This window comes from Canis lupus, chromosome 25, assembly GCF_011100685.1.
Source record: "Canis lupus familiaris isolate Mischka breed German Shepherd chromosome 25, alternate assembly UU_Cfam_GSD_1.0, whole genome shotgun sequence".
NCBI classification, from domain to species: Eukaryota; Metazoa; Chordata; class Mammalia; order Carnivora; family Canidae; genus Canis; species Canis lupus.
This window is the reverse complement of record NC_049246.1, coordinates 50,240,187-50,268,013: the sequence shown is the minus strand read 5'-3', so window position 1 is coordinate 50,268,013 and position 27,827 is coordinate 50,240,187. Positions and strand designations below refer to the sequence as shown.

At 51.1% G+C, this 27,827-nt stretch overlaps 2 protein-coding genes across 3 annotated transcripts in view; both read left to right on the top strand.

Annotated features, from left to right (window-relative positions):
• The first annotated feature begins 681 nt into the window (after positions 1 to 681).
• Positions 682 to 1,620, top strand: OR6B2C (olfactory receptor family 6 subfamily B member 2C). The gene has a single exon (NM_001388864.1). The coding sequence runs from the start codon at positions 682 to 684 to the stop codon at positions 1,618 to 1,620; it is 939 nt and encodes a 312-aa protein (NP_001375793.1).
• Positions 1,621 to 14,732: 13,112 nt separating this feature from the next.
• The window catches only part of NDUFA10 (NADH:ubiquinone oxidoreductase subunit A10), a 48,204-nt gene continuing 35,109 nt past the window's right edge, over positions 14,733 to 27,827 (top strand). For both annotated transcript variants that reach the window (XM_038574386.1, XM_038574385.1), the window contains exons 1-6: positions 14,733 to 14,868; positions 17,945 to 18,113; positions 18,818 to 19,033; positions 21,719 to 21,805; positions 24,642 to 24,763; positions 26,813 to 26,892. In XM_038574386.1, coding sequence (XP_038430314.1) covers positions 14,812 to 14,868; positions 17,945 to 18,113; positions 18,818 to 19,033; positions 21,719 to 21,805; positions 24,642 to 24,763; positions 26,813 to 26,892 — 731 coding nt within the window. In that variant the 5' untranslated portion in view covers positions 14,733 to 14,811. The remainder of the gene's footprint in view (positions 14,869 to 17,944; positions 18,114 to 18,817; positions 19,034 to 21,718; positions 21,806 to 24,641; positions 24,764 to 26,812; positions 26,893 to 27,827) is intronic.

Sequence of the window (27,827 nt, the reverse complement as noted above, 5' to 3'; positions counted from 1 at the left end):
CCTGTGTACAGTGTGTGCATGTGTGTGCAAGTGTGTATGGTCCATGCATGGAGTTTTGTGTGTGGTGTGTGGGTGTGCGTGTGAGTGTGCAGCACGGGTTGAGGTCAGGGCACGTCGGCCAGAGAATCGGGGCCCCTCCGTCACTGGCAGCAGCTCGCTTCTCCAGAGAGAGGTGGGCACGACCCCACTTTGCTGTACCAGGTTGTCTTCCCGTGGCGACCGTTCCATGCCCTGGTGCGACATAGCAGGGTTGGATCACCAGCCTTGACCATCTCTAAAATTTAGGGGGAAAATTAAACAAGGCTTCGTCATGACCGTCCTGACTGAGGTGGTGGCAGCAGTGGATGTCAGCGATGGCCAGGGCCCCAAGGCGGGTGTGTGCTTGTCCACAGGACCCCACGCCCAGCGGGACCAAGGGAGCAGGCCCGGCCGTCGCCACCCGTCCAGGAGACGGCTCCGTTCCTCAGGCCCCGCGCACTCCTCCCCCGCCCCTCGTCTCTCCCAGCTCCGGCCCCGTAACTCAAGCACCAGGGCCTCCTGCTCAGGAACGTGGACCCAATTGTGTCACCACTAGGTCCACACCCAGTTGGGGTGAGCTCCGTTTCCCCCCTCCCCCGACCCCCCGCAGCCCCTCACTCCCGGACGACGGTGTTTTGCAGTCCCAGGCGCCCGGCTCACAGGATGCGGGGACGGAACGCCACCAAGGTCAGCGTCTTCGTCCTGCTGGGCTTCCCCACGGCCCCTCAGCTGCAGTACGTGCTCTTCCTCGTCTTCCTGCTCACCTACCTCTTCATCCTGGTGGAGAACCTGGTCATCATCGTCACCGTCCGCCGCAGCGCCCCCCTCCACAGGCCCATGTACTACTTCCTGGGCGCCCTGTCTGTCCTGGAGGTCTGGTACGTGTCTGACATCGTCCCCAAGATGCTGGGGGGACTCCTCCTGCAGCAGAAACTCATCTCCTTTGCCGGCTGCATGACCCAGCTCTACTTCTTCAGCTCCCTGGTGTGCACCGAATGCGTGCTCCTGGCCTCCATGGCCTACGACCGCTACGTGGCCATCTGCCACCCCTTGCGCTACCAAGTCATCATGACCACGGGGCTCTGCGTCCGGCTGGTGGCCTTCTCCTTCGTCAGCGGCTTCTCCATCTCTGTGATCAAGGTGTGCTTTATCTCCAGGGCCACGTTTTGTGGCTCCAACGTCCTGAACCACTTCTTCTGTGACATTTCCCCCATCCTCAAGCTGGCCTGCACCGATTTCTCGACCGCGGAGCTGGTGGACTTCATCCTGGCCTTCATCATCCTGGTGTCGCCCCTGGTGGCCACCGTGCTGTCTTACGGGCACATCACCCTGGCCGTCCTGCGCATCCCCTCGGCCACGGGCCGCTGGAGGGCCTTCTCCACCTGCGCCTCCCACCTCACCGTGGTCACCATCTTCTACACGGCCATGATCTTCATGTACGTCCGGCCCCAGGCCATCGATTCCCGGAGCTCCAACAAGCTCATCTCTGCGGTGTACACTGTCCTCACCCCGATAATCAACCCCTTGATCTACTGCCTGAGGAACAAAGAATTTAAGGCTGCCTTGAAAAAGGCTCTGGGCTTTGGTCCATCTTCACGGTAGGACAACCGAACGTCCTGAAACCTAATTTGTAGCGATGATGAACCGCTATCTTAGGTGGCATTTCATGCTTTTTAACGTAAGTCTTCAATGAAATTTAGCAAGCTGTAATACCACGCACAGATAAGAAACCCTCAACAGCTTTCATTTCCATAAAGGGTAGCAGTCCGTTTGGGTGGTTTTTTAAAGTTTTTTATTTATTTATGATAGTCACAGAGACAGAGAGAGGCAGAGACACAGGCAGAGGGAGAAGCAGGCTCCATGCACCGGGAGCCCAACATGGGATTCGATCCCGGGTCTCCAGGATCGTGCCCTGGGCCAAAGGCAGGCGCTAAACTGCTGCACCACCCAGGGATCCCCGTTTGGGTGTTTTTGAGGGTCTTGTGCATGCAGTGGTGCAGATGCTTTTATGTTCCTTTCATTCAGCGTGATGCTTGAGTGAATCCTGGATGTTAACTGCATGTAGCAATGATGCGTGCACATCCTGTAGAGCATTGCACTGTGTGAACGTATCACATGCACCTACACGTTGGTTGTGTGGACAGTGTTACACACAAAGCCCATTATTACTATGGCCGGTACTGCTGTAAGCATTTGAACTAATTTTTTTTTTTTTTTCTGACATGCATTCAGTTTGCCTAGGCTAGATAGAGGTACGCACAGGTGACACAATACCTGCTGCAACACAAAGTATGCGTTTGGGCGGTTTTAGTAGAAACTGCCAAACTTGTTCTCCCGGGGCGGATACACCAACTTTCGCTCCCATGAGCAGTGTGGAGGGTCTGAGCAGCCTGGAGCACACCCTCCCCATCCCCGACCCTTGGTGCTCTATTTCTCAGTGCAGCCGTTCTGCTGGCGTCATAGTGGGATCTGGCCGCACTTTAAACTCTAGTTCCCTGATGACAAATGCGGAGTGCCCCTGTGATGCTCGCGGTCTGCTGTCCTTCTCGGGTGCCCGTCACCATGGCGTCACCTAGTCTTATATCTAGTTGCCGTTTCTGTTTAACGCAAGGACATTCTTACGTAGTCTGGACACATGCCTCAATTGTCGCATTTACTGTGAAAATGTCCAAGCTTCTGGGCTTGCCTTCTCATTCCCATAAGGGCATTTTTAATTTATTTATTTTTTAAAGATTTTATTTATTCATGAGAGGGACGCAGAGAGAGAGAGGCAGAGACACAGGCAGAGGGAGGAGCAGGCTCCCTGCAGGGAGCCAGATGTGGGACTCGATCCCGGGACTCAGGGATCACGTCCTGGGCCGAAGGCAGACACTCAACCGCCGAGCCACCCAGGTGTCCCCCATAAGGGTGTTTCTTTAATGAGGAACACTGCTCTATTATGACATCTAGCTTGTCCATTCTCTCCCTTTATACTTGGCTTATTTTCCATTTAAGAAGTGCTTGCCTATTCTAAGCCATAAAGATAATTTAATTCCTATTAATTCTAGATCCTCTTTAATTCTAGAAGCTTTGCTGTTTTACCTTTCATGTCTAGATTTACAACCCATCTGAAATCGGTTTTTATTGATGGTATGTGATACACGTTAAAATTCATTGTTTTCTATAAGGATATCGATTGACCCAGCGCCCGCCCTGTATTGAGAAGATCCTGCCTTCTCCTCTGCGCTGTCACCCTTTCCATAAACCAAAGGTCTAGCTGTCTGCCCACCCATCTGTCCATCCATCCTCTTCTTTTCAGACTCCTTGTTCTATTCCATTTGTCTATGTGTCTGTTGCTGCACCAAGGCCAGGCTGTTGTAGTTACTATAGTTTTTTTTATATCCTGATATCTGGTATTAAATGCTCCATCCTTGTTCTTGTTTTTCAAGACCACCTTGGTTGTTCTTAGCCCTTCCCAAATGGGTGGGTGGGTGGGGATATAAAACTGAGAAATGGCCTGAAATCGGGGATCCCTGGGTGGCTCAGTGGTTTAGCACCTGCCTTCGGCCCAGGGTGTGATCCTGGAGTCCTGGGATTGAGTCCCACGTCGGGCTCCCTGCATGGAGCCTGATTCTCCCTCTGTCTGTGTCTCTGCCTCTGTGTGTGTGTCTCGTGAATAAATAAATAAAATCTTTAAAAAAAAAAACCTGAGAATTGGTCTGAAATTTGTTGGATTCTTATTGGGCTTGTAATGAATCTATAGATCAACCTGGAGAGAACGGTCACCTTTACGATTTTGGGGCTCCTAATCTAAGAGCAAGGCACAGTCCTGTATTCACATACGACTTCCTCAACTTCTCAGTACTATTTTGTGATTTTTCAGCGTATCTATCATCTGCATATTTCTGCATATATTTGAGTTTGAGTTTTTTTTTAAACTAACACAAATGGTAGCTTTTATTTTTAATTTTTTAAATTAAAAAATTATCTCTGTTCCTTCATTCCTGGTACATATAACATGATCTTTAAACTTTCTTTTTGAAACAGTTATAGATTTTCAAGAAGTTGCAGACAAATACAGAGGGAGGTTCTCTGTGTCCTTTGCCTAGCCTTCACTGCTGGCACCATCCTGCATGACCAGTTCAGCATCAATACCAGGACATTTACTTCGATGGAACCCACAGAACATATTCACATCCCACTATGGGAAATGGGAAATTCACCCATTTCCCTGGTGATGGGTGACGCTGAGTGTCTTTCCGTGTGTCTGGTGGCCATCTGGATGTCTTGTCAGAGACAAAGTCCATTCATGTCTTCTGCTCATCTGCAGTTGGATCATATACGTGTGCTCATCTGTGGGTGCCTGTGTGCATGTAGCTCCATAGTTTTATCACCCGTGTGGCTTTGTGGACTACCACCTTCACAGGATGTGGAATGTTTCCATCACCACAAGACACATCCTTGATGTCCTAGCCTCTGGCTACCGCTAATCTGCTCTCTGTCTCTATGTTGTTATTTCAAGGATGTTTCATGAACGCAATCATAATCTATTTGAGGTTGGTTCTCTCTATTCAACAAAATACCGCTGTTTCCACCAGCAGTAAGCAAGTGAGCGGTTTTTGCAAGTTCCCCAGCATCGGGATCATCACCATGTCTTGCTTAGCGTTTCTGGGAGGTGCGTAGTGACATCTCATTGCGGGTTTATTTTACATTTTTCTAACTGCTAATGATGTTGAGCATCCTTTCCTGTGCTTATTGGCCATCTGTGTGTCCTATTCAATGAAGTCTGTTCAAATCTCTTTCCTAACCTCTCTTTCTCTCTCTTATTTTTCAAGATTTGAGAGTGAGAGAGAGAGAGAGAGAGAGAGGAGAGCAGGGGGAGGGGCACAAGGAGAGAGAGAATCTCAAGCAGACTCCATGCTGAGTGGGAAGCCCCACATAGGGCTTGATCCCAGGATCCTGAAATCATGACATGAGCTGAAGCCAAGAGTTGGATGCTTAACTGACTGAGCCACCTGGGCACACCTCCCGTTTCCTAAGTGGATTGTTTCTGAATGTTCAGTTTTGAGAGCTGTTTACATATTCTGGACCCAAGTCCTTTGTCAGATCGCACACCTTTTCTCCATCTGACACCTGCCTTTCCATTTGTGTAGGGTCACTGATGGAAGCATTTCAATTTTGCTTAGTTCCAATGTACCACATTTTCCTTTTGTGTATCATGCTCTTGAAGCCAAGTCCAAGATTTCTTCCCCTGACCCTTGGTCCTGAAGGTTTTGTTCTATGACTGTTTTCTAAAAGCTGTATAGTTTTACATTTACATTTAGGTCTGTAATCTATTTTAATTTTTGCATGTGGTGTGAAGATCATATCAAGGTTCATTTGTGTGTGTGTGTCCATGTTCGTCCAGTTTCTGCAACACCACTGTGCAAGAAGCGATCCTTCCTTTACTGAATCGCATTTGAATCTTCGTAAAACATCAGTTGAGAATATTTGTGTTGGTTTATTTCTGGTCCTGCATTCTGTTCCGTTGATCTGTGCGTCTGTCCCTCCACCAACATGCATGGGCTTGAGAAATGTTGCTATTTACTAAATTCTTAACATAGCAAGAATGATTGCTTCCCTTCATTCTTTCTTCTTTTTCAAAATGAATGTGGCTATTCTAGGGTCTATATGTTTCCTTATAAATTTTATAATAAGCTTGTTTATGTGTACAAAGAATCTTGATGGAGTTTTAGTAAGAATTGCATTGAACCTACAGATCATTTTGGGGAGAATTGGTGTTGTTGCCTGCTGAGTCTTCCAACCCAGGGACATAGCAAATCTCTCCGATGATTGATGTTTTCTCTGACTTCTTACTCTGGTGGATTGTGGTTTCCAGAACACATATCCTATATATGCCTTGTTAGATTATACCCATGTAGTACGCTTTTTTTTTTTTCCTGGAGCAATTACAAACAGTACTGCATTTTTAAATTTCAGCCTCCAATTATTTGCTGTTAGTATACAGAAAGGCAGATTTTTGTGTGTTGACCTTGTAACCTGCAGCCTCACAGACCTCATGTATTAGTTCTTGGGGACTTGGGCGTACATTGCTTTGGATTTTCTACATAGCCAACCATGTTATCTGTGAATAAAGGCAGTCTAATTTCTTCCCTTTTCTTCTTCCTTTCCTATCCTTTCTACTCCTGCCTTATTGTACGGTCTAGGATGCCAGGGCTGTTGAATGAGAGCAGGGATGGTAGGTATCTTTGCTGTTTCCTCTCTTACAAGGATTAGAAGGAAGGCATCAGCCCATCACCATCGAGTGTGATGTCAGCCATGGGATTTGCAGACATTCTTTACCAAGTTGAATGAAGCAGCTCTCCCTTTATTCCCTGCTTGCTAGGTTTGGTTTAAAAAAAAAATCAATGAATGAGCGTTGTTATCTTGTCAAATGCTTCTTCTACTGCAGGGGTTCTGATCACTGATTCTTCTTCACCTGTTAAGGTGGATTGTAGTGACTGACTTTTGAATAGAAAGTCGGCCTTGCATCCTTTAAACAAATCCCATTTGGTGGTGGTGTAGTCTTCATTTTATTCATTGCTGGATTCAATTTGCTAAGGTTTTGCTGAGGATTTTGGGGTCTAAGTTCAAGAGAAATATTGGTCTATAATGTTATTTTCATTTTTTTGTGCTATCCTTGCCCATCTGAGTATCATAAAATGGGCTGGGAGCATTCGCTCTTCTTCTGTTTTCCAGAGGAGACTCTATAAAGTTAAATCTTTAAGTGTTTGACAAAATTCTCCACTGAAATCATCTGGGCCTGGAAATTTCCCTTTTGGGGCAGGGGAGGTGGGGGAAATTATAAAATTACAAATTCAATTTGGATAACTTAGGTTATCAAATCATTGTTAGGGCTTATGTCTCTTTTCCGTTTTGTTTCTTCCCTCTGCTTCTTTTGTCTTGCCTTATGGTTGGAAACCTTTTCACTTTCTAGAGACCCATCAAGATTAGTTCCATCATAATAATAGTTCAATTTCCTTATGAGGTGGTGTTTTGGTTAGTGCCATTCTGTATCCTATGGTTTCCTTACCGGTTGCTCTGGATGTGGCCGTGCATACCTGTGACCTATCACAACCTGTCATATCACTGCTTTACCACTTTGGGTGAATAGTCAACTTCTGTTGACATCCTTGTGCCTGCCCCACTTTCTAAATGTGAATGCTCTGAGTGTTTCCTCCATGCACAGCAAACATGCTTCGACCATCTGATGTGATCTGAGCAGCTCATGATGAAAGGTCATTTAACCCTATGCCATGGTTTTCCCTTCATTCTAAAGTTCCCATTCTCCTCTTGCCACCATCTTCTTTGCACTTGCAAGCTCCCGTAGCCACGCTTTAGGGTGGGGTCTGATGGAAGCAAAGTCTCTCAGTGTTCCTTCACCTCAGAATGTCTTTGTTTCCCCCCCTTTACACCTGAAGCACAGCTATGCTGGATGCAGGAGTCCCAGTCCAGGGGCTCATTCTTCCTCTGTGTTGATGGACAGTCCCCCCAGTGTCACCAGCTGAACCCAGCAAGAGTCTGCCAACCAGTGGTTGGGGAAAGTAAAAGAGGAACACTTCCCACATAATTTCATGAATCCAGTATTATCCTGATAGAATAATCTTACAAAGACAGTCCAGATTGAAAACTACAGCCCATCTCTCTCATGAATATACATGAAAAATTCTTTTAAAATATTTGCAAATAGGGTCCGGCAATATACCAAAAGCATGAGACAATCTGACCATGTGGTGTTTAGTAGGATTCAAGACTGGTTCAATATTCAAAAGCCAATCAGTGAGATCCACTGTATTAATAGGCTGGAGCAGAAGTTACATGCCTCTATCCATAGATGCAGGAAAACGGTTTAACAGTATCTAACATCATCCACGCTAACAATTCTCAGAAAACAAAGAACCGAGGAGCTGCTCCAACTTCATAAAGAGCATTTATAAATCTCCCGGAGTTAGCATTACACTTTGCCAAAAACTGAGTGTTTTCCCCTAAGAATGCAAGGAGGTGGGGCTCTTGCCACTGCCGTCCAACACAGAACTAGAAGTTCTGTCCAGTGTAATAAAGACAGGGGAAGAAGTGAGGGGCATCCAGGCTGGAAAGAATGAAATAAAACCGTTCCTACTTATAGATGACATGACTGTCTGCACAGGAAGTCCCCAGGATTCTGTACAACATCTTCTAGAACTAACAGTGTATTCAGCAAGGCCACAGAATACACACTAAGCATACAAAAGCCAGTTGTGTTCTTATGTACCAGCAATGAACACAAGTGAAACAAAATTTAAAATACCATTTGATTTCCCCTAAGATCGGGAACAAGACAGGGATGTCCACTATCACCACTTCTATTCAACATAGTACTGGAAGTCCTAGCCTCAGCAGTCAGACAACAAAAAGAAATAAATGCATTCAAATTGGCAAAGAAGAAGTCAAACTCTCCCTCTTCGCCAATGACATGATACTCTACCTAGAAAACCCAAAAGCCTCCACCCCAAGATTGCTAGAACTCATACAGCAATTTGGTAGCGTGGCAGGATACAAAATCAATGCCCAGAAATCAGTGGCATTTCTATACACTAACAATGAGACTGAAGAAAGAGAAATTAAGGAGTCAACCCCATTTACAATTGCACCCAAAAGCATAAGATACCTAGGAATAAACCTAACCAAAGAGGTAAAGGATCTATACCCTAAAAACTATAGAACACTTCCGAAAGAAATTGAGGAAGACACAGAGAGATGGAAAAATATTCCATGCCCATGGATTGGCAGAACTAATATTGTGAAAATGTCAATGTTACCCAGGGCAATTTACACGTTTAATGCAATCCCTATCAAAATACCATGGACTTTCTTCAGAGAGTTGGAACAAATTATCTTAAGATTTGTGTGGAATCAGAAAAGACCCCGAATAGCCAGGGGAATTTTAAAAAAGAAAACCATATCTGGGGGCATCACAATGCCAGATTTCAGGTTGTACTACAAAGCTGTGCTCATCAAGACAGTGTGGTACTGGCACAAAAACAGACACATAGATCAATGGAACAGAACAGAGAATCCAGAGGTGGGCCCTCAAGTTTATGGTCAACTAATATTCGATAAAGCAGGAAAGACTATCCACTGGAAGAAAGACAGTCTCTTCAATAAATGGTGCTGGGAACACTGGACATCCACATGCAGAAGAATGAAACTAGACCACTCTCTTGCACCAGACACAAAGATAAACTCAAAATGGATGAAAGATCTAAATGTGAGACAAGATTCCATCAAAATCCTAGAGGAGAACACAGGCAACACCCTTTTTGAACTTGGCCACAGTAACTTCTTGCAAGAAACATCCATGAAAGCAAGAGAAACAAAAACAAAAATGAACTATTGGGACTTCATCAAGATAAGAAGCTTCTGCACAGCAAAGGATGCAGTCAACAAAACTCAAAGACAACCTACAGAATGGGAGAAGAGATTTGCAAATGACGTATCAGATCAAGGGCTAGTTTCCAAGACCTATAAAGAACCTATTAACCTCAACAGCAAAGAAACAAGCTAACTCTGGGAAACGAACTAGGGGTGGTAGAAGGGGAGGAGGGCGGGGGGTGGGAGTGAATGGGTGACGGGCACTGGGGGTTATTCTGTATGTTAGTAAATTGAACACCAATAAAAAATAAATTAAAAAAAATAAAATATAATCACCCTAAAAAAAAACAGTAAAAAAAAAAAAAAAACCTAAATGCAGGGTCCCTGGGGGGCTCAGCGGTTGAGCATCTGCCTTCGGGGTCCTGGGATCGAGTCCCACATCGGGGTCCCTGCAGGGAGCCTGCTTCTCCCTCTACCTGTGTCTCTGACTCTCTCCCTCTGTCTCTCTTGAATAAATAAATAAAATCTTTTAAAAAAAAACAAAAACAAAAACCTAGATGCAGAAGCCAGACAATAGAAGACCAAAATATCACCTTTAAAGGGAAATCCTGGATTAGATCCTGGACCAGAAAGATCTGTGGAAAAGCTGATGAAATTCAAATAAGATCTGTGGATTGGTGTATTGTATCGTGTTGTGAATCTCCTGCTCTCTGTCTTTGTACTGTGGTTAGCAGGCCAGTAATAGCATCAGGGGAAGCTGGACAAAGGGTATATGGGAACTCTCTATTTTGGCAACCTGCCCGTAAGTCGAAAGTCATTTCAAAATTTAAATGTCTCCTTTATTACTAATAAAGCTCTTATTAGAAAATAAAAAAAAGAAACAAACAATCCAATCATAAAACGTGCAGGAGACATGAAGAGAAATCTCACAGAGGAAGACATTGACATGGCCAATACGCACATGAGGAAATGCTCCGCATCACTTGCCATCAGGGAAATACAAATCAAAACCACCATGAGATCCCACCTCACAGCAGTGAGAATGGGGAAAATTAACAAGGCAGAAAACCACAAATGTTGGAGAGGATGCAGAGAAAAGGGAACCCTCTTACACTGTTGGTGGGAATGTGAACTGGTGCAGCCACTCTGGCAAACTGTGTGGAGGTCCCTCAGAGTTAAAAATAGACCTGCCCTACGACCCAGCAATTGCACTGCTGGGGATTTACCCCAAAGATACAGATGCAGTGAAACGCCGGGACACCTGCACCCCGATGTTTCTAGCAGCAATGTCCACAATAGCCATACTGTGGAAGGAGCCTCGGTGTCCATCGAAAGATGAATGGATAAAGAATATGTGGTTTATGTACACAATGGAATATTCCTCAGTGATTAAAAACGACGAATACCCACCATTTGCTTCAACGTGGATGGAACTGGAGGGTATTGTGCTGAGTGAAGTAAGTCAATCGGAGAAGGACAAACCTTATATGGTCTCATTCATTTGGGGAATATAAAAAACAGTGAAAGGGAATAAAGGGGAAAGGAGAGAAAATGAGTGGAAAATATCAGTGAGGGAGACAGAACGTGAGAGACTCCTACCTCTGGGAAATGAACAAGGGGTGATGGAAGGGGAGGTGGGCGGCGGATTGGGGTGACGGGGTGACAGGCACTGAGAGGGGCACTTGACGAGATAACCACTGGGTCATATGCTATATGTTGGCAAATTGAACTCCAATGAAAAAATACTTAAAAATGAATGAATGAATAAATAAATAAATTTTCAAATCAAAAAGAAAAAAATAAAAATAAATAAAAATAAAAAAATAAAATACCATATGAAGACACTAAACATTTTTTAAGTGTTTAGGTGTACTCGACCCAAACTGTAGAACTTCCATGCTGGAAAGTGTGCGGTGCTGGCGGCAGGACTCGGAGAGGGTGCAGATAAATGGGGGGGGGGAAGGAGGGTGGGGGGGGAAATCTGCTGGGCATGGGGGGTAGGAGTCAGCACAGCAAAGAGGCTAATCCTCCCCAAACTGCTATGCATGTTTATCACAATTACTATCAGAATCGCAGCAAGAGTTTCCATACGTACAGGGAAGACGACCCTAAAATTTATATGAAAAGGCAAAAGTAGAACGGCTAACAGTTTCGAAGGAGAATAAAGCTGGAGGAATTAGTCTACTGACCTTGAGACTCCCTCTACAACTACAGTCATCGAGGGTATTGTTGCGACACAGATGTTGGTGGGACAGACCAGAGAAGCCCCATAGAACTACTGGCGGCTTCTGTAATTAAAAACTTTACTCAAGTAACGGTAGATTCACACGCAGGTATAGGAAGTAACACGGAGATCCTTTGCAAACTTCGCCCAATTTCTCCCAAAGATAACATTCGCGTGACTCTAGTAGCGTCACCACCGGGACATGGGTGCTGATCGTCCGCTCACCTCCTTCAGACTTCCCGCGTTTCCTGTGCTTATTTGCGTCTGCGTCACTGTGCGTGTCCTAAGTTTTACAAAACGTTTTCATCTGTGTAGGTTTTGGGTCCACCACCTCCACCACCACCGCCCCCCTCAAGACACCGAACTGCCCAACACCACGCGGATTCCTCGTGCTGGTCTTGTCAGTGCACCGCCTTACTCTCATTCCTGCAAACTTCCCCCCACTGCTAACCCTGCGGCTATCACTGAATGTGGCCTCGGTCTCCAAAACGTCATTTCAAAATTGTGTCAACGGAGTCGTGCCTCCTCAGAAGTCATGTTCTCAGAGTGCGATTCCTCGTTCTTTTCCACGTCCGTGCTGGCTGCACTCCGTGGTGTGCACTGGTCCGTTTACCGCTCACCCTTTGAAGGACACCCCGCCTGGTTACCCCAGTGTCTGGCTGTTATGATACAGCTGCCACAAACGCCCATGCACAGGTTTTTGTGGGGACACAAGTTCTCGGGGAAGAAGTCAGAGGTGACACAACAATAGTGCTTGGGATCTAGGTCAACAATAGTGCTTGGGATCTAGGTCTAGTCAAGTGCTTGGGATCTAGGTCAAGCTGTACATGCCGCCACGGGCATGCGCACACGCACGAGGCGTGTGGGTTCCTGTGAGGTTTCCATCACTTGCTTTCCATTGCTAGCCAGCGTGGACGTGTCGGGTGCTACACACACGATCTCACGTGGAGACTGGAGAGATTATGATCTGGGGGATGGTGTTTTACAAGCATACACTACGTAAATGTGAATCATATTAGTAGTCTCCCAAGTCATGTGACTTCGGGATAGAGCAAGAACCTGCCATTCATCCAGAAACATCCACTTTTTCTTATGAACCAATATTGAGTTTTCCCTCACTTGGTTTCACTGCGGTAGTGATCATATAAGGAGCCAGACCGGAGCTGGACAGAAGCACGGCTTGCAGGATATTTGTAAACGAAGCTCATCTGGAAGTGAATTCCCTGAGCCCGTGGTTTTCCCGCCCCAGTGTTTCTGGACAGGGAAGGACACGTTGGTTGTAGCCGGCTACACGGGTCTCCATCGGGGGCAAAGCTGGGAAAGAAAACGGGCAGCGCTAGAGACAAGATGTGAGTGGGATGGATAACGGGGCAAGATGAGAACAGACAACAGAGGGTGCCCCCCCCCACCCCCGCCAGCCTGGAAGGGGCGCTGGGCTCCCTGGAGACAGAGGTTGAGCGGGGATGAGGTCTTGGGCAGGAGGTGACCCCACGGGGCAGGAGGTGCACCTGCAACGTGGAGGAGCTTTGCTTGGGGCTGGGACTTGGCGGGGTAGGAAGCGAGGGTGGGTTTAGCAAGGGCGCCCCTCAATGGGGACCACTGCCCCAGGTTTCAGGGCCCACCCGCCATCTCCTAGTTGCCCTGCATCCGCCCCCTGGGACCCCGCATCCCGACCAGCACCAGCTTTCAAGCCCGACAAACATCCGCTGGAAGACCTTGGTTTCCAGCCCCGCGTCCCACGCTGGCCCCCACCTCCCCGAGCATCCCCAAAGGCCGGGACCCAGCGCAAGTCCAACCACAGAAAACCCTTCAGAGCAGCGGCCAGAGGAGAGACCCTGCTGAGCGACCCCTGGGAGGGCGCAGTTCCGGGGAGCGCTCAGGGCTCGCGGGGTCGGGGGCGATGCTGTCCGAGGAGGTAGGGGCGCCAGGGGCCCGAGGCCCCCCATCCCGGCCGGGAGTACGGACATGCGGCGGGGAGCCCTGTCCTGCATGTGCTCTGGGCCGAGAGGTCCGTGTCCACCCCGGGCCCCCATCCCGGCCTGGAGGATGGGGTCGGGGTCGGGGAGCCCTGCCCTGCGCCCTGGGGCGGCGAGGTCCGCGTGCACCCCGGGCCCCCGTCCCGGCCGGGAGGATGGGGTCAGGGTGGGGGAGCCCTGCCCTGCGCCCTGGGGCGGCGAGGTCCGCGTGCACACCTGGGCCCCCATCCCGGCCGGGAGGATGGGGTCGGGGAGCCCTGCCCTGCGCCCTGGGGCAGCGAGGTCCGCGTGCACCCCGGGCCCCCATCCCGGCCGGGAGGATGGGGTTCAGGGTGGGGGAGCCCTGGGCCCTGCGCCCTGGGGCGGCGAGGTCCGCGTGCACACCTGGGGCCCCCATCCCGGCCGGGAGGATGGGGTCGGGGAGCCCTGCCCTGCGCCCTGGGGCAGCGAGGTCCGCGTGCACCCCGGGCCCCCATCCCGGCCGGGAGGATGGGGTCAGGGTGGGGGAGCCCTGGCCCTGCGCCCTGGGGCGGCGAGGTCCGCGTGCACACCTGGGCCCCATCCCGGCCGGGAGGATGGGTCGGGAGCCCTGCCCTGCGCCCTGGGGCAGCGAGGTCCGCGTGCACCCGGGCCCCCATCCCGGCCGGGAGGATGGGGTCAGGGTGGGGGAGCCCTGGCCCTGCGCCCTGGGGCGGCGAGGTCCGCGTGCACACCTGGGCCCCCATCCCGGCCGGGAGGATGGGGTCGGGGAGCCCTGCCCTGCGCCCTGGGGCAGCGAGGTCCGCGTGCACCCCGGGCCCCCGTCCCGGCCGGGAGGATGGGGTCAGGGTGGGGGAGCCCTGCCCTGCGCCCTGGGGCGGCGAGGTCCGCGTGCACACCTGGGCCCCCGTCCCGGCCGGGAGGATGGGGTCGGGGAGCCCTGCCCTGCGCCCTGGGGCGGATGTTCAGCTGCGCACCGGCAGCCCAGGGGACGCAGGGGGGCGGCCTCGGCTCCGCGCCCCGCACCCCCGATCCCGCGCAGACGCGCTCTCGGTCGCAGCCCCGGGGCCGGGTCGGGCGGCGGGACCCGCTCTGGGCGCATGCGCCGCCCCGCCCCCCGCGGCAGCTCCCGGCAGGCGCCGCGGGCACCCCGTCCGTGACGTCACGCGGCGCGCCGGCGGCGGAAGAGGCCCCCGTCGCGCCCGCGTCCCCTCGGGTCCTTGAGCCGGTGCCGAGCGCGGAGCCATGGCGTCGAGGCTGCTGAGAGCGCTCCCTGCGTCCGCGGCGGCCGCCCTCCGCGCGGTGAGGCGGGAGCGGGCGGCGGGGTGCTGCTGGGCCGTCCTCCCGGCGCCGGCCCGGTGGTGGGAGAGGCCGGGGGGCGACCCGGGGGGCGGGCGGGGGGAGGGCGAGCCGGAGGACACGGGCCGGGGGCGGCCGCAGGGGACGCTGGGAAACCGGCTGCTGTTTGTGTTTATTGTAACCGGGTCGCGCGGGTGCCTCTGCCTGCAGGTGCCTCGCCGCGCGTCGGGGTCGGACCGCGGAGGGCCCTGCCTGACCTCCCAGCTGAGCGTGCCGGCCGGAGGGTTCGCAAGAGGACGGCGCAGTGGCCTTTTAAAAAAAAAAAAAGCCTTTATTTATTGCTGAGAGAGAGAGAGGCAGAGACCCAGGCAGAGGGGGAAGCAGGCTCCATGCAGGGAGCCCGACGTGGGACTCGATCCCGGGACCCGGGGTCACGCCCTGGGCCCAAGGCTGATGCTCAACCGCTGAGCCTCCCAGGGGTCCCCAGTGCAGTCTTTTTTTTTTTTTTTTTTAAACATTATTTATTTATTAATGAGAGACAGAGGGAGAAGGAGGCTCCCTGCGGGGACCCCGACATGGGACTCGATCCTGGGACCCCGGGTCCCGCCCTGGGCCCAAGGCAGAGGCTCAACCGCGGAGCCCACCCCCCCCTCCACCCCACCCCCCCATCCCCGGGCGTCCCCAGTGCAGTAGTCTTACTAGAAAGCCACCTACATGTTTTCAGGACACGACTCAGGCAGCCAAAGAGAAGAAACCTAGGAATAGCGGTCACCTTTATAACTGCAGTGTCCTGCGAATGGCTAGTGGAAGTGAGGGGCCCAGAATCGAGGAGGTGCGCGGGGCTGCAGGTGCCAGCATTAGGCCTCCCCGCCCCCCCCACCGTCGGTCACAGCGTGCTCACTTGCTGCTGGTACCCTCTGCAGGGGGTGTGGGTGAGCTTCAGCCAGTCCCGAGAAAACAGGAGTAGGATGGAGAAGGTAGACGGCCCTGTTACCCGGGTAATTGAAGGAATTGGGAATGTGTCGGGAAAGGTCAGCTGTCCCGTGTGGTTCTGGAGAGCAGTAAGACACGACCGAGAGCGCGGAATCATGGAGAATTGTGCCACGACTGTGAAAAAGCACTCTGTAACGATTTCAGTCGGTAGTTGGCTGTGGCCTGGTCAGACGTTCCCAGGCACCTGCTGCGAGCCCCGTGTGTGCCGCGGTCAAGCTGTGGGCACGGATGGAGAGCGTTTGCACCGGGCTCCTGGGTAGCCAGGGGCAGAGAGCTTAGTTTCCAGGGTGCAAGGTGCAGCGTGACTGGCACCCCCTTACCTCCTCTGCTGCTCCCCAGTCCACTTGGCATGAGCTACACTGGCCTTGCTGATGTTGCAGTGCTCTTGCCTCCACTCTCCCTGAAAGACCCTCTTGCAGATGTCCAGCTGGCCAGTCCCCTTGGCGCCTTCACATCTTTGTCCACCCGTCACCCTGTCCCCCAGAATAGCATACCTGGCCCATACGCTGTGCTGCCCTCCCCAGCACTTATTTCATATGCAGTGGACAACACAGGTTTGAACTGCGCAGGTCCACTTATTTGCTGATTTAAAAAAAAAAAAGTACAGTATTGTAGTTTCTCTTCTTTATGAGTTTCTTAAAGTCATAAAGTTTCCTCCAGCTTTATTGTAAGAAAACAGTGTACGGTATGTATAACATACAAAATACACGTTAATCGATTTTTTATATTATCAGCAAGGCCTCCAGCCCACAGGAGGCTATTAGTAGTTAACTTCTCGGGGACTCAAAAGTTATACGTGGATTTTTAACTGCACAGGGGAGGGGAGGGCAGCATCCCAGCTCCTGCATTGTTCAAGGCTCAACTGTAACAACTTTTTTTATTTTGTTGTCCCGTTGAATCCATTGGCTCGTTTCCATATCCACATTGTCTAGAGAAAGTGCTTTGCATTGTGTAGGCTCCTGATAAATACTTGTTGAATGAATAAATAAGTGAGTGAACGTTTCTTTATATGGTTTTTGGCTAGTTTTAATACTTTCAAAATAAGCTACGCATTCCAGGGATCCCTGAGTGGCGGGCCCAGGGCGCGATCCTGGAGACCCAGGATCGAATCCCACGTCGGGCTCCCGGTGCATGGAGCCTGCTTCTCCCTCTGCCTGTGTCTCTGCCTCTCTCTATGTGACTATCATAAATAAATAAAAATTAAAAAAAAAAAAAGCTACGCATTCCTATTTTTCCATATTCTATCGATATTCCTTATTGATCCGTATAACCTTTATATACACTAGGGATTTTCTTAGCTGTTTGCCTTTTGATTGTGTCTCTTTATGTCGTGTGTTTTGTTATGTGTGTTGGTGGGGGTAGGTCATTTGGCCTTTCGAGCAGAGAATAGGTTAGGTATGTTGGAGACAGGAGATGAAGCGGGCATTGCATCATAGATGAGAGACGTGAAGATGTCTGCACAGTCGTGGCGGGGATAGGGAGGAGACAGTTTGCTCCAGAGTTAAGGTCAGTAGGATTTTGTGAATGATACGGTTGAAGGAAGGAGTAGGATATCCAAGGTGATTCCCATGTGTGCTCGGTTTTGGTTGGTGGATGGCAGATAGGGAGCTTGGGGGGAGAGCAGATTCGGGGGGGTTAGGGTATGGATGTTCAATTTCAGTTCTAAGCCTGTCAGCTTTCAGATATTTTCAGGTCCTCTAGATGGAGCTGTTTAAAAGCAGGTAACCATCGAGTCTGGAGCTCAGGATGAAGTCTGGACTAGAAAAATGCTCTGTTCCTCTTCTCTCTAACTTCCATTTCCTTCCTCTCTGTCTTCCATCCATCCATCCATCCATCCTTTATAGAACACGGTATGCATATTCTATTCCAGACCATGAGGATTTAGCTGTAAACAAAGCGGATAGTCTCTCTGTCCTTATGAACTTACAGTAGGGGTGGAGCAGGGAGACCAGTAGTTAAGTAAGTAGGTAATAAAAATGTAGGTATTGGCATTTTTATCACCAGGGGTCTTCTCGGCCCTTTTCCCTAATGGCTGCTGGTGCCTGCAGTAACCAGAATGCTCACGTGGTGCTGTTGTGTTTTTCAGGGAGGAATCCATACAAGTGCACAGTGTAAGCTACAGTATGGCCCTTTGGCATACATACTCGGCGAAAGAACAACCAAAAAGTTCACGGAACGCAGCAAAGTGATAACTGTAGATGGCAATATATGTTCTGGAAAAAGCAAGGTTGCGAAAGAAATAGCAGAGAAATTAGGTACGGACTTCTGTCTCGTGGAGTACCTTCCTCCCAGGTGCACAACTGCTTCTCTGAGTTTGGTATTACTGTAGCATTGACTAGGTACAATTGGGCCCAAGGTAGGCATTTTACATTTTTAAAATACATTAAACTGTGTTTTTAATGATTGCATTTAATGAAAAATTTAAAAATTCGTACTGGTCGTCAATTTGAATTGGAGGTTTTTCTTGATGATGTCAGCAGAGCACGTTCACATGAGTGGTCTTATTTGAGCTTTGTGACAGTCCTCAGAAGTAGAGCCCCGCTTACTGCTGTCACTCACACGTGGGTACACTCCATAAGAAGCTGCTGTCACACGGCGGCTGATTCGTACAAAGCCAGGATTTGAACCCTGTGTCCTGACTCCTGGTGAAGGTGTTTGTCCATCATCCTTTTCTGTAGTAGTTGGCTGGTGCCCACTTGAACATGGGGGGCTCCCACAGTCCCAGGCCCTTTCCTTTTGGGGAGGAACTTCCATGGGAGCATTGACCCCTGGCAGCACAGCCCTCTCGCTGATGTGCTTCTGTTGCACACGTGTTCTAGATAACGTCTTCAGTGTCTCGTGTAAACATGGGTGTGAGGGTGGCTCAGCCTCAGAGATGTGTCTAGATGGGGCTTTGTTCCTGGAGTCCGTGTTGCCCGCGAGGGCAGATGAGGCACTCGTGTCACGTTTCTTCTTTCAGGCTTGAGGCACTTCCCTGAAGCAGGGATACATTACGCCGACAGCACTACAGGAGACGGCAGGCCGTTGGACGTGGAGTTCAGTGGCAGCTGCAGCATGGAGAAGTTCTACGACGACCCGAGGAGTAACGATGGCAACAGCTACCGCCTGCAGTCCTGGCTGTATGCCAACCGCCTCCTGCAGTACGCGGACGCCTTGGAGCACTTGCTGAGCACAGGTGCAGTACCCGTGACCTGGTAGCTGTGGGGCGTGCTCAGCACTCGAACCCTGTTCTGGAGTCGAGCCATTTTAGATTGCCACGAAGTAGAGCTTTTCTTTGAGAGTATTTGATGAGGCAAGTCCTGTCTTCTTAAGAAGATCATAAATTCCCCGAGATCCACATTATTCCTGCTTTGGAATAAAATTCACTTAGTGTTATTTCATTTCTGTACTGGAGTGAGGTTCATGGATTATATGGAATTTCCATGCCGCTGCTCTAGGCTCCTAGGTGGGATGTATCCACAGATGCAGGAAAGAGAGAGCCTATAAATGTGATGAAGGGGAGTCACACGTGCAGTGGAGCCAAGCCGTGAGTCACGCAGAGATGTGACACACAAAGTAGGCTTGTGTCTGAGGGCCCAGGGTGGGCTGGGATTCACCTTCTCCACCCCTGGGTAGCAGCTAAACCTGGAGAAAGTGCAGAGGCCGGGGGGATTGGCGGGGTGAGTAGAGCACACAGAGCCCCATGGGCCCATACAGTGGAAGGAGGTGTACTTCTGGAAGTCTTTGGAAGCCGGCAAGAAATGGACAAGGGCCATATATTGGGTTAGGCACTGTTTGGGAGACGGGGAGCAGGGGTCAGGACGTAAAGTTAGTGCAGAGAAGGGTCCAGTCCAGAAGGGACTGCATCATCCCGGGTACCAGCAGTGTGGGGTTGAACGTGGCTCCTACCCCAGAATGTGCTGGTGTAGCAGACACTGCTGTCCTGGGCCAAAGCTCGTGAGAGAAGGAGATGCAGATTGTATGAGCCGCGTGTCCACCCCTTACGGCAGTGGTGGTCACTACAAGTCAGCTGTCAGTTACCTGGTGAGCTCATTTACAGACCGCTTAGCTGCCACCCAGAGGGTCGTGGTGTGAGAGCAAGAAGGTATTTTGACAAGGGCCCCAGGTGGCTGAGGAACTGGTTCACAAACCTGCATTTGGGAACCACTGCCTTGTGTTCTAGCAGACTCCGCTGTGCGGTACATGTCCCGGCGGGGCTGCACATACACAGCACCTGCTCCGGGGAGCCTCTGCAAATGTACGGTACATGCTCTGGTGGGCTTCACCATATGGTACATGCTCCAGCAGGGCTCCGCGTATATGGACATGCTCTAGCCAGTCTCCACATATATGGTACATGCTCCAGCGGGGCTCCGCATATATGGACATGCTCTGGCAGGCTCCACATTTATGGATCTGCTCCAGCTGGCTACGTGTATATGGTACATGCTCTAGCCAGTCTCCACATATATGGTACATGCTCCAGCGGGGCTGCACGTATATGGTACGTGTTCCAGCGGGGTTCCACGTATGTGTACGTGTTCCAGCGGTGTTCCACTCTGCAGTAATGCTCCAGGGGGCTCCACATATATGGTACATGCTCTGGCAGTCTCCAAGGATACAGTATATGCCATGAGATGCAGGATTCACTCTTCAGTTAAACGGTTATAGAGGAGTCAGGTTATTGTCTTGTTTTTCCAAAATTTTCCTAGTGATACTTTTCCTCAGATGAAGGTAATCATGATTTTCGTTAGTGCTGCTCCTGAGAAGAAATGTGGTGTCCCTTGTGATACCTGTACCAGGACCCGGCTCACAGCAACTGCGTGGTGGCTCAGAATACATACTGCTACTGGGCTTACTTCAGATTCTTTTAGAAGCATATTTCAGCCCTTTGTTAGGATTTCCTATTAAAGTCAAAAAGGAGCATTTTAAATGAAAACTTACTCATTTATTCTTGTTATGTTAATCATTGAACACTGTGTGAGTGCCTGCTGTGTGCCAGGTGCCAGGTGCGTTCTAGAAGCCAGGGTGTAGGAAGCGAAGCCTGCAGCCTCCTGGAGCTTACACTGTGGTGGGGAGATAAAGAGTAAACGTGAGATGCTCAGAAGGGGTTTGCAGTGGGGCTGGGGCTGTGCTTCCAGGTGGGAAGGTCGGGGAGGCCTCAGTGCTGGCACAGCAGGGCTGAGTGCAGGGATCCTGGGGGGCAGGAGCCAGGAGGGACCGTGCTCAGGGCGGCTGTGGTCACAGGAGGACACTGTCACATAAGTGCCACGAGTGGGCTGGGAATGAATGAGACAGAGAAGTTTGGCCTGGGCAAGATGGTTTTCCTCTGGGGGAGAGAGGAAGCCATGGGAGGCTTGAGCGCAGTTTTGAGAGTGCCCATCTGTGTCTGGGAGAGCGGCTGGGAGCAAGGGCAGAGACAGGCCCTAGTTGGTGCTGAGGCTGGGACCTTGCCAGCAGTGAGGAGGTCTTCCTTGGGGGGAGGTGGCTGTGGGAGCCGTGTAGAACGGTCGGGTTCAAGACGTGGTTAGGAGAAAGTTGGTGGTTCACTTGGTTCACTGAGACTTGGGCACGGGGCATGGGGGGAGAGTCATGCATGCTGCTGGGGACTGGCCAAGCAGTCAGACGGGGGCAGGATTGGGGTGGGTAGCTGGGGTGGGAAAGCTGTGGTTTCAGACAGAAATACTTCCCTCTTAACTAGGTAGCTGGCAGGAGGGGACAGTGTTACATCACCAAGACCAGGGGTGTTCTACTAGTTTTTGGAAATGTTTAGTATGCGAATGGTGTTATCAATAACTTGACTTTCTAAAATGAAGTTACTTGTTCCCACTGGCTTGATTTTTACCTGATTTCTGATTTTTATTTCCCTGTTTTTATACAGGACAAGGTGTCGTATTGGAACGCTCCATCTTCAGTGATTTTGTTTTCTTGGAGGCGATGTACAACCAGCAATTCATCCGAAAGCAGTGTGAGTCGGGGCTGCAATCAGGCCTTCTTGGGTGTGTTGTGTTGCTTTGTAAAGGTTCTATAGATTCCCCTTGCACTTAGGGTGCCCTCTGTGCATCTATTAAACATAGGACTAGATGCCATTACCTGTTACATTAACATAGGAAAAAAGAGGGTTCCCTCCACCCTCTTTTCCTCCTAAGTTCATATCTCCTGGTGAAAGCAGAGGTTCCACCTAACCTTTCCCAAAACCACACCCTCCGTCCCCATCTCTCTTCAACCTTGCAAAATACCTAAGCCCACTTCCTCTGATCTGGTTTAGTTTCGCTGAACTGACCAATTTCTAGTGTGTGATTTTGTGTGTCATTCGGAGGTCTGTTTTCCTTGTGCCGGCACCTGCATGACAGCATGATCATCGTCTTCTCCTTCTGTCTGATATGGTGCTGTCCTAATGCTTCTAGGGACAGCCACAGCATGTGGGGGGAGTTGAAAGTGCGACAGGTGGCACATGGACGAGGCTAAGGACTGGTCAAAGGGGGCCTGACGGAGGAGTCACAGACAGGTCGGGGAGGGGCCGGGAGGACATTTCACCTGAGAGCTCTGCCGGCTGGAGCTGGCGGGTGGCTCACCCTGGAGGGCAGAGTACCAGGGGCTGGTTCGTGAACGGGCAGTGGAGCAAGCCAGGAGACCATGAGGGATCCTCTGCTTACACGTTCTGCTGTTAGGGTGGTGCCTGGGCTCGCAGAGAGCGCCGCCAGAGCCCTTGCTTCTGGCCCGGGCACCGGCCCTCTCTGGGCATTCGGAGCAGCAGTAGGGGTTTCTGGGGCAGGCAGACACAGCAATGTCAGTGCCCGTTCCTCCAGGGTGCTGTGGGCACACACAGGAGAGCTCTAACTGGCTGGGAGACCCGGGGCTGCCCTCGACAGCATCCCTGAGAAGTGGGCCCGGGCAGGCTGGCAGCAGGGTGCCGAGGAGCTAGGTGAGGCACGGCCGGAGGAGCCTGTGGTGTTGAGGCAGGGAGGGCCCGTGCTGGCAGGGACGGCGCAGGACAGGCCTGCGCCCCGGCGAGGATGGTTGGCTTCTTCCTGAAAGTACTGAGGAGCCGCTGAAGGTGTTGGGTGTGGAAGGATGTGGTCGTGTTGAGTTCATTCGTCAGAGGGGAAATCAAAGGAAAGGAGGCCTGAGGGGGGGAAGTCAGCGTGGGATGGCGTGTCTTACTTAGGATGACGGCCACACTAGGTACTCAGCTTTGCAGGGGGAGATGGGGGAGTCACACAGATTCACCAGGCTTGCTCCCCTGCAAAGAGGGTGGGAAGCGGCAGCGGGCCGGGATGGAGGTGTCACTCACAGGCGTGCCGAGTTCCAGATCCCCGTGAGATGGTCCGGTGCACGTTCTGGCTGGTGGTCATGTTTCACAGACATGGCTTGGGGGGCTCGGCAGACAGGAAAGCCCCACCTGAGACCTACACACGGTGGCCGGGGTCCTTGGGCCTTCTGGGATTCTGGGCAGGGAAGCCTGCTGCGGAATTGAAGCTGAATCAGGTCAGTGAAGGTGGCCCGGGCACAGTGGTCGCACGAGTGTGCAGGATCTCCTGGGACAGCAGCTGAGAGGTGCCCTTGGGGAGGCCATGACATCAGCCAGAATCCTTTCCGTGTGGGGCTGGGGGAGAACAATGACTTGAGACTGGCTGGTGCAGCACGAGGTGGAAGATGGCCTCAGAAGTGGGAAGCTCCCAGGAGCACGGAGAAGGAGGCAGAAGAATGCGCATCTTGCCTGAGGGTGGGCGAGGCTGGCCTGGTTCCGGGCTGACCAGGTAGGAAGCCGGTATCAGGCCGAGTGTTTTCTGCCCGACAGGAGGACAGTACCCCCAGGTGAGCCTCGGGCACTCGCTGTCCCCTCCCCACCGTGCATCGCAGAGCCTTGCCGACCTTTGGGTCTGTCCCGAATTGCCGCTAGAGCCACAGTTGCCAGCCGTGGTCACCTGAATGTTTCCTTTAGAGCAGAATTGTCTTTCTGTGGCTCCTTGTGTGATTCCCGGAGTTTGTTGCTTCTGGAAGTTTCCACCCTGTGGATATCTGCAGAGCTGGCTCTGGTTCCGTCGCTGTACGCGGAGGCCATCTGGGGGCAGAGTGCTCCTCGGAACAGCATGGATGTGCTTAGTGTCACAAGTTACGGGGCTGTGGTCTGTGGCCTGTTCTGCCCAGTGCTAACTCGAGGACAGTTCTCTCTCTGCCTTAATTGCTCTTTTATTTCTTATTAGTAAATCTGCTTCACTAGGTAGTTCTGTGTAGTTGATTAAATTTACTGAAGTACGTTGGAACCAGGAAAATATAGTTTCACATTGTTGAGTTCTTTGGAAAATAAAGTGCATAACAAACGTCTGTACTCCTGGAGAATATGAGACTGTTCTCTCCTGCTGTACACAGCAGGGGTGCATGATGCGTTCCAGCCACGGGCTGCCAGGGCGGACGCTCGTGCCCTCCCCTTGCCTAGGAAGTAGATGTAGGTGCTGCATTATGGTCGGATGCCCTTAGAATATGACCTTTCGAATGTTCCTAAGGCCTGTGTTTAAGTCTCATCGTTCCACCCTGGATGTGACGTGCTGTCTCTGGGCCCCCTGCTTGGGGTCTGACAGGGCCGAGCGGCACTGGGGTGCGGGGCTGTGGGAGTGGCGCGCCCTGGCACCTGCAGCAGGTCACGGGTCACATGTGTGCAGCCAGTGCCGACAGTGGTGCATTCCGGATTCAGATTGACATGTGGAATTGCCTAGACCTTTGCGTTTTTATTCAAAAGGGCACGTGTTGTGAACGCATGTGGTGGCCTGTACGTGACGGATGTGCCTGTCTTGTGTGTCCAGGTGTGGACCACTACAACGAGGTGAAGAAGGTCACCATCTGTGAATACCTGCCTCCTCACGTGGTGATCTACATCGACGTGCCTGTTCCAGAGATCCAGAGTCGGATTCAGAAGAAAGGAGATGTAATTCAGCTTTTCAGTTGAAGACCACTCTCTTTTCACGTGTCCTCGTTATTTTGACGTAGATCGGCACTTACTGGTGACGTTCCCAGCAGTTCGCTGTCGGGCACCGCCGACCTTCACGGGGATGGGCGGCACGCAGTGGGGCCCCTGAGAGCGGGCCCTGGTCAGCCCTGCTCTCTAGCAGTGCTCTGCAGCCCCCAGCGCCAGCCCACTGTCATGCCCTGCCCCCTGTCCCCCGAGCCACCCTGTGAGGATGGGTCAGTGTCCTGGGAGGCCAGCTCTGCCCTGCACCTTTCTGTTCTCTAGTGGGGTTTCCACGCCCTATTTTTCTCCTGCAGATTGTGACTTCTAATATCCTTCAGTTCTTCCCTCCCGCCTAACCCAGATTGAGCCCCTCTCTCTTCCGTGCATGGAGACTCTCGAACAGCCGGGCAGCTGTCTCCACACGGGTGGCGTTGGGTGAGCCTGGATCAGGGCACCGAAGCTGCGGTTGGAGCAGCTCACTGGCTCTGCGGGCACGATGCAGGAGACGGGTCACGAAGACCGTCACTGCCCCTCGGGCGGGTTCTTGTTTGGAAATACCAGTCCCCCCCCCCCAAAAAAAAAAAAGAAAATACCACTCCCACTTAGAGTGGTTCTTCCTGGGGCAGAATATGGGTTTCTCCCTGATGCTGGGATGAAGTGTATAGTCGCGTGTGGGAGAGGTCAGCAGCACACAGGGAGACGAGGAACGTGTCAGGCGAGGTCAGTGCCCGGGGGGATCACGAGATGGGAGATAATGTGGCTTGCTCAGCTGTAGGAGGTTTTAGACTGAAACTTGCCTCTCAGAATAGGAGTTTTCAGCTTCTGAATTTGGCTTAGCACACGTCAGGCGATAAGGGAGGCGAGCAGTGGAGAAAGTGGGAGAGGTAGTTGGGGTGTGAGGGGGGAAGGCAGTGTGTGAGGGTAGGGGGAGAGGTGGGCCAGTGCCCCTGTCGTCAGTGGTCTGCTGCCAGGCTCTGTATGTGTGCACATGTGCTGTATGTGTGTCATAGTGTATACTCTGCTGTCTGTGTGTATACGTTCGTACACGTATTCTCTGTACCATATGCTCTTTGCTGTATGTGTACACGTGTGCGCTGTATGTACTGTATACCATGTGCTCCATGCTGTGCATATATGTGCACATGCTGTGCGTGTGTGCTATGTACCGAATACCATATGTTCCGTGCTATATGTGTGTATATGTGCGTGTGTGCTGTATGTGTGCCGTACGTATATACTCCTGTATGTGTGTATACATACATACGTGTATTCCCTGTGTACATGTGCTTTATGTGTGTGCGTGTTGTGCATGTACTGTACACCATATGCTCCGAGCTGTGTATGTGTACACATATGCGCTGTGTGTACTATATACCATATGCTCCGCGCTGTGTGTATATGTGCACGTATGCTGTGTGTGTGCTGTGTGCGTACCACATACCATATGTTCTGTGCTGTATGTGTGTACATGTGCGTGTGTGTGCTGTGCATGTGTGCCCTGTATACCATATGCTCTGTGCTGTATGTGCCCTGTATACCATATGCTCTGAGCTCTGTGTGTGTATATATTTGCACACATGTGCTCTGTGTGTACTGTATACCACATGCTCCATGCTGTATGTGTGCATGCGTGCACACATGTGCTCTGTGCTGTATGTGTATATACATGTGTGTGCTCCATGATGTATGTGTGTATACATGTGCACGTGTGCTCCGTGCCGTGTGTATACGTGCACACGTGTGCTCCGTGCCATGTGTACTGTAAAAGGGGGCTCTTCTGATCCCATTCTAAGCACGTGTCTTAAAGCCCGTGAGAGGTCATGCTGTGGGATCCCCTGGGTAGATGTGGGCTTCACTGTGGGAGAATGAGGATGATCCTGACCAGTGCCGAGGCCCATTCTCTGTCGTCCCTGCAACTACCACGACTTATTCCAAGACAACCGTGTCTGTTGCTTGTTTTCCCCTCGTATAGATGCCCAAGTGAAAACAAAAGTCTAAACGTGTCACTTGTTTTCTTCTGTTTAGCCCCATGAAATGAAGGTCACGTCCGCCTACCTGCAGGACATCGAGAACGCCTATAAGAAGACCTTCCTGCCTGAGATGAGGTGAGCCAAGCGCGTGCTTGGTTTCTGTGACCGGAACATCTGTACAGACGGCCCCCTCTGCCCAGCAGCCCAGTAGTCCGCTCTCATGACTGCAGTGCACGTCTGTGCTGTTTTAACCTGACGTGTATGAGCGAGAATGACACACATTTCAGCTTGACTGGTGGGGGTTTTCAGTTTGCATATTTTGTCCATACCTCTGTTGTATTTCCAGCATCATTTGAAGCTGGGAGTAAACCCGTGCTGTATCTCACAGTGGTGAAGCTCTCTGATGGTGTTGGCATCGGAGAACTCTATATTTTGACCTGAGGTGGCAGCTGAACATTCCTGCTTACCTGGAAGGCTTGCTCGATTCCGCGTGGAGAATCCATAAAAGACAAGCAATCCCTGAAGATACTTCTAAAAATTATTCTTAGAGGTTGTTTGGATACAGTGAGATCCCACAGATTCTCCTGTTTGTTTCCCTCCTCCTGCTGTCATTGTTCCTTTACTGAAAGCACAAAGGGAAACGTTGTGCGCTCTGCTCGTCATCCTGTGGTCCGTGGGCTGCCCGCATGTGAGGGAGGTAGCGGCCACTGTCGCTCGAGTCCCGCTAGAAGGTCTCTACCAGCTTTTCTTAAGTTCTTTTAAACCAAAGCCTCTTGATACCTAAAATTTTCATTCCATAGTTTAAGATTTCAACATATGAAATTGTGAATAAAAACAAAGTACATTGTAGTAATTTTGGAAGAAAAGTTTGATTTGTAAGTTGAAAACCAAGTTTTTTTACGCGTAAGCATTGATGCTTACATTACTGCCTCTCTCTTGTGATAAGCTGTTACCTGGCAGCAGTACGGGCAGGACGCTGCAGGCCCATCTTCCTGGTATACTGCTTTAAGACCAGAGGTGCAGGAAAAGTCAGTTTTTTAAAATCTGTGCTAAGGGGAATGTCTAGAGAT

Bases quoted from the DNA above. Each gene is read 5' to 3' on its own strand.
- OR6B2C (NM_001388864.1), top strand. From the start codon at position 682: ATGCGGGGACGGAACGCCACCAAGGTCAGCGTCTTCGTCCTGCTGGGC.